The 9,435-nt window shown below is 52.6% G+C and overlaps 1 protein-coding gene across 1 annotated transcript in view; it reads left to right on the top strand.

Annotated features, from left to right (window-relative positions):
* The first annotated feature begins 218 nt into the window (after nucleotides 1–218).
* SLC38A8 (solute carrier family 38 member 8) overlaps nucleotides 219–9,435 on the top strand; it is a 34,262-nt gene continuing 25,045 nt past the window's right edge. Inside the window, exons 1-3 of the mRNA XM_024124986.3 lie at nucleotides 219–404; nucleotides 781–971; nucleotides 5,745–5,943. Coding sequence (XP_023980754.1) covers nucleotides 783–971; nucleotides 5,745–5,943 — 388 coding nt within the window. The 5' untranslated portion in view covers nucleotides 219–404; nucleotides 781–782. The remainder of the gene's footprint in view (nucleotides 405–780; nucleotides 972–5,744; nucleotides 5,944–9,435) is intronic.

The raw sequence follows: 9,435 nt of genomic DNA on the forward strand, positions 1-9,435 counted from the left end.
ACAGATGGGGGTAGGGGGCCTGGGAGGCATCCCGGGAGGAGGAGTTGGAGATGGTGAGATGGGGGCAGCCTCCCTGATCTCTCCCAGCTGAGCTCTCTCTAACCCTCCGGGCGGCCGGGAAGGCCCCGCCCCCGGGAGTCTTAAGACTCTCGTGCTCAGGCCAGAAGTCTCAGAAGCTAAGAGTTCTTGGGACGGATGGTCTTGACCTCTTGCCCGTGTCCTCCTAGCTTCGGGGACATGACCCCAGCACCTGCTCTCTAGGGCTCCCATAGTTCGTGACTCATTTGCCCACCCCGGTGGAGCTAGAGCCCCTTCCTCCCCCACCTCTGGGTCACTGAAGTGAGCCCGAATCTCCATCCCTGATGGCCCAGGACTGTCTGTCGCCTTGAAGATTGGACTTGGTGGTAAGGACCAGGGGCTGGAGCCCCTTCACTGTGGAAGTTGGCGCGGAGGCGGGTGGCTGGGTGAGAACAGCCATGGAGAGGAAGGAGCTGGGGATTTGGAAGAGAAAGGGGGTGGGAGGGCAAGAGTGCCCGTACGCAAGGTTGGAGGTTGGGGGGGCAGCGTCGGTTGAGGGGAAAGGCGTGAGGACCGGAAGCTAGGGGGCAGGTGGTTACGTAACGCTTTGGAACGGGGGGAGCAGATGCTCGGGAAGAGGGGTACAGAGGCGGGGGTGGTTGGGACAGGCGTCTTGGCTCTGGCTGGATCGAGGAGAGACGCATCCCAGCTGGAGAAGGGTGCCGTGACCACCCCCTTTCTCTGCCCCTCTGCTGCTTCTAGCCATGGAGGGACGGACCCCGGGAGACAGGGGCCTTTCGGAAAAGCCGGTCCCCACGGCCGCCCGCCCCAGCCTGTCCTCACTGGGTGCTGTGTTCATTCTCCTGAAGTCCGCGCTGGGCGCCGGCCTGCTCAGCTTCCCGTGGGCCTTCCACAAGGCGGGTGGGGTGGCCCCCGCTTTCCTAGTGGAGCTGGTAAGCCCCTGGGGAGCATTTTGGGGCGGGGGGGGTGGTCTCCGGGGGCAGGTAGGAGCTTAATTTTATTTTTCCAGCTAGAGCCCTGGGCGTTGCTTTTGCAGAGCTGCCTGTCTCCGAAATTACTCCTGTGGCTCTTGGTTTTCTATCCCCCAGCTAGAGCCCTCGGCGTTGCTTTTGCAGAGCTGCCTGTCTTCGAAATTACTCCTGTGGCTCTTGGTTTTCTATCCCGCTCGGCTCACGAAGTGGGGAGGGAATCGCCCTGTAGACCGGGGCGAGAGCATCCTCTATGCGGCTGAGGGCCCCGCAGCCAGGCGCGGTGTGGGGGGGGGGGGGGGGCAGGGAGGGGGCGCTGGGGCCCTGCGGGGCGCTCTGGTAAGCCCCTGGGGAGCATTTTGGGGCGGGGGGGGTGGTCTCCGGGGGCAGGTAGGAGCTTAATTTTATTTTTCCAGCTAGAGCCCTCGGCGTTGCTTTTGCAGAGCTGCCTGTCTCCGAAATTACTCCTGTGGCTCTTGGTTTTCTATCCCGCTCGGCTCACGAAGTGGGGAGGGAATCGCCCTGTAGACCGGGGCGAGAGCATCCTCTATGCGGCTGAGGGCCCCGCAGCCAGGCGCGGTGTGGGGGGGGGGGGGGGCAGGGAGAGGGCGCTGGGTCCCTGCGGAGCGCTCGGCACCTGTAGCCAATAAACCTGGCCTTTGAGCTGGGGAGGCGCTGTCTCCGAGCCACTGATCGACTTCTCTTGCCCCCCGGTCTCGGCTCCACAGAGAAAGGCCAAATCTCGTGGGCAGGTCAGGACTGAGGCCGCTGTGACGCCTCCAACCTGCACGGTGTCAGCGGTGTTCGGCCAGTTCTGCTGGCTGCGTGTGGAGCCTGCACTCTCCCCCTTCCCAGAAAGTTCCAGGGCCCGACCATCCTCAGCGAGAAAGAGCTGCTGATCAGCACAGCTTCATTTTATTAGCAGTCTTTTCCTTGAGCTGATAGGAATCAGGCATTTCGTGGTAAGCTCTTTGACGGGCGTCATCTCCAGTGCTTCTTTCTGGCAGCTGGCTGATAATGGCCCCATTGGTGGGCCCGTGGGGCCTTTCTTGTCCTTCTGGAAGCTGCCACATGCTGCCCTGTGTAGTGTCTGGTGTAACCCGTGCCACCCCCATGCTGGCTGAGCGCCTGTCTGGCGCCGGGTGGCTGAGACAGTGTGGTCTCCGTCCTTGTGAAGCTTGTTCTAACGGGGACCTGGGACAAGATTCAAGAAGTCGAATGACACAGTGTCAGGTGGTAGGTGGCGTGACGGGTGGGTTGACATCTGCGGGAGCGGGAGGGGGGCAGAGAAGCCCCCCACGGCGGCGCCAAGCCCCAGCTCGTCCAGGTGCACGTGACGGGCAACAGAGCGGTGTTTGCTTGTGTGCGGCAGACAGGCCGCGCTTCCGGAACAGGGAGCCTGACCTCCAGCCGCAAAGGGTCAGCGACAGAGCGGATGGGGCCCGCGTGGGGGTCCGTGGTCAGGCACAGACGGACCAGGCCGAGGACGCCAGGCAGGGCTGAGGCAGGGACGTGGCGCGCCGCTCCCCGGGCTCCGCGCGGGGTCTCCCGGCACCTTTCGGGAGTACGGCTGCCGGCTGCCCAGGTTTGGGTGGGCCTGAGGTCGTGCGTCTCTGACAGGCTCCCGGGTAATACGGATGCTGCTGGGGTGGCTTGCTCCTTGCACAGGATGGTCTAAAGATCCCATCTTGAGCAGGCAGGCAGCCTTCGGGAGAGAGGACCCCAAATATGAATAAGTGGAAACTCCCGACAAGGGAAGAAGTCAGGCTGGTAATCAGCAGCTCCCCCATCGTTTCCTGACTCTCCCCTCCTCTTAGCCAGTGAGACTTCTGCCCTGTCCCCAGTTACAAGGCCTCCCCTCGGACGGGAGGAATGTTTAAAGATGCCTGCCACTGGGAGGTCAGTGGTGTGAGGTTTTAGGTCTCGAATGGCCCCATGAGCACTGGAGGTTTGATGAAATTAACGAGCGTGGACCCTCCTCGGCTGCAGGGAGAGGCGCGCCTGGCCAGGGGCTGTAAGGGCTCTTTGCTGACTGGCTGCTAAGAGGCTCGGGGACCGTCTCGAGGGTCAGCCGCTCCTGCGTGGACAGCTCACTGCGTTAGCAGAGAGACACCTTCACTGGCAGAGGCTCAGCCTGAGCCCCCACTCCCCTTCCCTTCCTTTCATCCCCAAATACCTACGAAGCACCTGCTATGTTCTGGGTGCTTTTCTGGGGCTAAATGGTAAGCCAAAAAGACACGATCCCAGTCTCCATGGAGCTTAGAGTCTGGGGGATGAGAGAGGCAGCCAGCCTCACGCTGAATGCACAGTTGTGGGTATGTGGCCTCAGGCCCCTGGACCCGAGGACCGTGACCTGGGTAGTGTAAAACAACAGAAGTGTATTCTCTCCCAGTCCTGGAGACCGCAAGTCCGAATCAAGGGGTCGGCAGGGTCCTTCCCGCCTCTCCAGCTCCTGGGGGCTCCAGGCGTTCCTTGGCTTGTGGCCACGTCACTCCAGTCTCTGCCCCATCGCCCCACGGCTTTCTCTGTGTCTCCTCCTTTTCTGTCTCTTACTAGGACCCTTGTCGTTGGATTTGAGGCCCATTTGGCTCATCCAGAATGACCTCATCTCAAGATCCTTAATTTCACCTGCAAAGACCCTTTTTCATTTAATTACATGTTCATTATTTGCATCTGCCAAGATGGCTGCCAGTAAGTCCCTCTCACAGGTTCTGGAGATTAGGATGTAGACAAACCTTTTGGGGAATTTGACCCACCACAGGGAAAAAAGTGGGCCCACGGAAGGGGTGGTTCTGCCAGAAACGGAGGGTTGAGCCCACCTCGGGGGTGAAGTGTGGGGAGGCTTCCTGGAGGAGGTGACCCTGGAGAGGAGCGGGGAAGAGTAGGAGTTCCCCAGGTGAGGGACAGTGGTGGAGGCGGGGTGGTGGTGTTCCAGGCAGAGGAACCGGCACGGGCAGAGGTCGAGGGGCTGGAGGGAGCGTGCATGTTCCCCCTGGCTCTGAACTTTCAAGTTTCTCTCAGGCGGTCCAGTTAGATGTTCGCTTCAGCAGCCCTAGTTTTGGCTGCTGGCGTAAGAACGAGTCTGCTGTTCAGGGGCACGAACTGTGTCTGAAGACGGCCATGCTGGCTCTCCCCGGGCTTCTTGGCTGAGCACCTCACAGCTCCTGCGTTGTTCTCCTCCATAGAAATGGGGGAGGGGAGTTTGGCCGTGGAGACCAGGTCCAGCTTGGGGACAGGTAGCCGTCCATCCTGGAGAGGCTCCAAAACATTTAACTACGTGGGGCAAGTGGGTCTCAAATGCATCAGTTGAGGCGGGGGTGTGGGGGAGAGCGGAGTGGGGGTTGTCAAGTGTTGCAGAGGTTTTGGAAAGCAGTTCGTAAGAAATTGCCAGCGTTGAACACACATCTACGCTGACACCCAGGAATTCCACTCCTGGGTGTGTGTCCAGGAGAAGGAAACGTGGGTCCTCAGAATGACTTATTCTAGAATGCTCAGCTCTTCATTCATAGTAGCCAAAAACGAAGAACAGCCCAGATGTCTGGCAACAGGGGACTGGATCAACCAATTGTGATTCTAGCCACACAGTGAAATAGCACTTGGCAAAAATAGGAATAAACTTTACCAATGTGCCCGATAGGGCTGGCCCTCACAAACGTTACCACTCAGTGGAAAGCTAGATAAGAAAATGGATAAAAGCAGAAAAATATTAGAGTGTTTTTTTTCTGGGCACGGGGACAGAAAATGACTGGGAAGGGACAGGAGGGAACTTCGGGGACGTGGTAACATTTTGTGTCTTGGTAGGGGTTTAGGTTGCACATGTACGTTGGCTATACCCCTTCCAATGATATACTGATATACGCTTAAGACTGTGCATTTCACTGTGTAAATTTTAGCTTACAATAGAGAAGGACTGTAAACAAACATCAAGCTCTAATTAATGATATGCACGCCCAAATCTTTAGGGGGAAGTATGCTAATTAATATCCACAACTTGCCTTGAAAGGTACCCCCAAGTTTAGATGGACACATGGACGCATGGTAGAGATGTGATAAAATAAGTACAGTGATCTGCTCCTAGTAAAATCTAGGTAGTGGGTACATGGCGTTCATTGGAAAATTCTTCCAACTTTCCTAGATGTTTGAAAATTTTTCAGTGTTGGAAAAAATTCCAGCAGAGCCTGGAGGGGGAGTCTGGAGAATAAGAATGACCATCATTTCTTGAGCAGTTACCACATGCCAGGCACTGAGCTGAGTGAGTTATGTGCTTTGTTTAAAGCAAATGCATCGCAATCCTCCAGTAAGGTAGATGGTGTCATCCCCATTTCACAGATGGGGAAACAGAGGTTGATGGTGGGCCTCATGCCACAGAGCAGGTGAGTGGCAGAGTTCGAATTGAAACCAAGTATGCCTGCTTCCTAACCACCATGCTTTATGGCTCTTCACCTGCAACACATGTGATCTTAGGAAAGTAATTCAAACTCTGGGTTTCTGATGCCTCATTTGTCCAACTGGTGTGGAGTGGTGGGAACCTCAGATTCACAGACGTAGAGCCAGCGCGGCCTCTAGAATCCACCTGCTTTGCAGCTCTGGTTTCAAGGGAGGGGGCCGGTGGCTTGTCAGGTAGAGGCCCTAGGCTGTCGGCAGCTGTGGCCTCTGCAGGTGAGACCCGGAGGGAGTGGTATCAGCATCCTGGGGGGTGGTTGTGGGCACGCCTTGCCCCACGGTCCTGTTCTGCAGGTCTCCTTGGTCTTCCTGATCAGTGGGCTGGTCATCCTGGGCTACGCCGCCTCCGTCAGTGGCCAGGCCACCTACCAGGGCGTGGTCGGAGGGCTGTGTGGCCCCACCATCAGGAAGCTGTGTGAGGCCTGCTTCATCATCAACCTGCTCATGATCTCCGTGGCCTTTCTCAGGGTGATCGGGGACCAGCTGGAGAAGTGTAAGTACCTGCCCTGGAGTCAGCGGTGACCCCGGGTGTGGAGCTCGGGTCTCCTAAGCTCCTGGTGGATGAGCAGGATGTGGACGTTGGGCTCGGGCCCTTGGCAAGCAGCAGAGGCTGAGACCGCTCCCAGCTCCTAACGTCGTGGCGAAGGGAGATGCAGGGTTAGTAATACCACCGCAGTGAGAGTCAAGGAGCTGGACGGAGCTGTGCTGGGGTGTCCAGTGGGGACTCATTTTACAGATGGGGAAGTGGCACCAACTGCAAAGACACCCCTGTGAGAGAGAACCAGTAACACCTTGAATTTGGGCATATCAAAGACTCTCAGCCCCATGCTCCCTTGGCCTCTAGTCCCCCCACTAACAATGTCCCTCTAAGCGCTTCTTGGGCTGCATCTTACCGATTTTGATGTGTTCTGATTTCACTTCTATTCCATGCAGTCTTTTGCTAATTTTTGCTGTGATTTCCTATTTGACTCATGGGATGTTTAGAATTGTGTGATTCAATTTCCAATTATTTGGGAGTTTTCTAGTTGCCTTTTTGGTTTCTTTTAAAAAAAATTTTTTTTTATACAGCGGGTTCTTATTAGTCATCAGTTTTATACACATCAGTGTATACATGTCAGTCCCAGTCTCCCAATTCATTCCACCACCACCCCCACCCCTTCCACTTTCCCTGCTTGGTGTCCATATGTTCTCTTCATCTGTGTCTCAATTTCTGCCCTGCAAACTGGTTCATCTGTACCATTTTTGTAGGTTCCACATATATGCGTTAATATATGATATTTGTTTTTCTGACTTACTTCACTCTGAATGACAGTCTCTAGATGCATCCACGTCTCTACATATGACCCAATTTCGTTCCTTTTTATGGCTGAGTAATAAATACTCCATTGTGTATATGTGCCACATCTTTATCCATTCGTCTGTCGATGGGCATTTAGGTTGCTTCCATGACCTGGCTATTGTAAATAGTGCTGCAGTGAACATCGGGGTGCATGTGTCTTTTTGAATAGTGGTTTTCTCTGGGTATATGCCCAGTGGTGGGATTTCTGGGTCATATGGTAATTCTATTCTTAGTTTTTTAAGGAACCTCCATACTGTTCTCCACAGTGTCTGTATCAATTTACATTCCCACCAACAGTGCAAGGGGGTTCCCTTTTCTCCACACCGTCTCCAGCATTTGCTGTTTGTAGATTTTCTGATGATGCCCATTCTGACCTGTGTGAGGTGATACCTCATTGTAGTTTTGATTTGCATTTCTCTAATAATTAGTGATGTTGAGCAGCTTTTCATGTGCTTCTCGGCCATCCGTATGTCATCTTTGGAGAAATGTCTATTTAGGTCTTCTGCCCACTTTGTTTGTTTGTTTGTTTTTGCGGTACGCGGGCCTCTCACTGTTGTGGCCTCTCCCGTTGCGGAGCACGGGCTCCAGACGCACAGGCTCAGCAGCCGTGGCTCACAGGCCTAGCCGCTCCACAGCCTGTGGGATCTTCCCGGACCAGGGCACGAACCCGCATCGGCAGTCAGACTCTCAATCACTGCGCCACCAGGGAAGCCCTGCCCATTTTCTGATCGCATTGTTTGTTTGTATTTGACATAGAGCTGTGTGAGCTGTTTGTGTACTTTGGAGATTAATCCCTTGTAGGTTGATTCATTTGCAGATATTTTCTCCCATTCTGTGGGTTGTCTTTTCCTTCTGTTTATGGTTTCCTTTGTTGTACAGAAGCTTTTAAGTTTAATTAGGTCCCATTGTTTATTCTTATTTTCTTATTTTTATTTTCATTACTCTAGGAGGTGATCAAAAAAGATATTGCTGTGATTTATGTCAAAGAGTGGTCTGCCTATGCTTTCCTCTAAGAGTTTTATAGTGTGCAGCCTTACATTTAGGTCTTTGATCCATTTCAGGTTTATTTTTGCGTATGGTGTTAGAGAATGTTCTAATTTCACTCTTTTACATGTAGCTGTCTGGCACCACTTTTTTTTTTTTGCAAAGACTAGTCCTTTGTTTTATTAATTAATTAATTAATTTATTTATTTTTGCTGTGTTGGGTGTTCGTTTCTATGTGAGGGCTTTCTCTAGTTGTGGCAAGCGGGGGCCACTCTTCATCGCGGTGCGCGGGCCTCTCACTATCGCGGCCTCTCATCGCGGAGCACAGGCTCCAGTCGCACAGGCTCAGTAGTAGTGGCTCACAGGCCTAGTTGCTCTGCGGCATGTGGGATCCTCCCAGACCAGGGCTCGAATCCGTGTCCCCTGCATTAGCAGGCAGATTGTTAACCACTGCACCACCAGAAAAGCCCCCCCGGCACCACTTATTGAAGAGACTGTTTTTTTCTCCATTGTGTATTCTTGCCTTCTTTGTTGTAGATTGACCATAAGTGCCTGAGTTTTTATTTCTGGGCTTTCTATCCTGCTCTGTTGATCTATATTTCTGTTTTTGTGCCAGTACCATTTTGTCTCGATGACTGTAGCTTTGTAGCATAGTTTGAAGTCAGAGGGTTTGATTCCTCCAGCTCCGTTTTTCTTTCTCAGGATTGCTCTGGCTATTCAGGGTCTTTTGTGTCTCCATATACAGTAAAAAAATTTTTTGTTCTAGTTCTGTGAAAAATGCCATTTGTAAGTTGATAGGGATTGCACTGAATCTGTAGATTGCCTTGGGTAGTACAGTCATTTTGACAATATTGATTCTTCCAATCCAAGAACATGGTATATATCCTTCCATCTGTTTGTGTCGTCTTCAGTTTCTTTCTTCAGGGTCTTACAGTTTTCAGAGTAGAGGTCTTTTGTATCCTTTGGTAGGTTTATTCCTAGGTATTTTGTTCTTTTTGATGCGATGGAAAATGGGATTGTTTCCTTAATTTTTCTCTCTGCTCTTTTGTTGTTAGTATATAGGAATGCAAGGGATTTCTGTGTATTAATTTTGTATCGTGCAACTTTACTGAATTCATTGATGAGCTCTAGTAGTTTTCTGGTAGCATCTTTTCTATGTATAGTATAATGTCATCGCCAACGGTGACAGTTTTACTTCTTTTCCAATTTGGATTCCTTTTCTTTCTTTTTCTTTCATTGCCATGGCTAGGACTTCCAAAACTATGCTGAATAGAAGTGGCGACAATGGACATCCTTGCCTTGTTGCTGATCTTAGAGGGAACGCTTACAGCTTTTCTCCCGTTGCGGAACACAGGCTCCTGACGCGCAGGCTCAGCGGCCATGGCTCATGGGCCTAGCCGTTCCGTGGCATGTGGGATCTTCCGGAATGGGGTACACACCAGTGTCCCCTGCATCGGCAGGCGGACTCTCAACCACTGCGCCACCAGGGAAGCCCTTGTTGGAAGATTTTTAATCACAGTTTCAATTTCATTACTTGTGATTGCTCTGTTCATATTTTCTATTTCTTCCTGCTTCAGTTTTGGAAGGTTATACCTTTCTAAGAGTTTGTCCATTTCTTCTAGGTTGTCCATTTTATTGGCATAGAGTTGCTTGTAATAGTCT

This window comes from Physeter macrocephalus, unplaced genomic scaffold (assembly GCF_002837175.3).
Source record: "Physeter macrocephalus isolate SW-GA unplaced genomic scaffold, ASM283717v5 random_719, whole genome shotgun sequence".
Lineage (NCBI taxonomy): Eukaryota > Metazoa > Chordata > Mammalia > Artiodactyla > Physeteridae > Physeter > Physeter macrocephalus.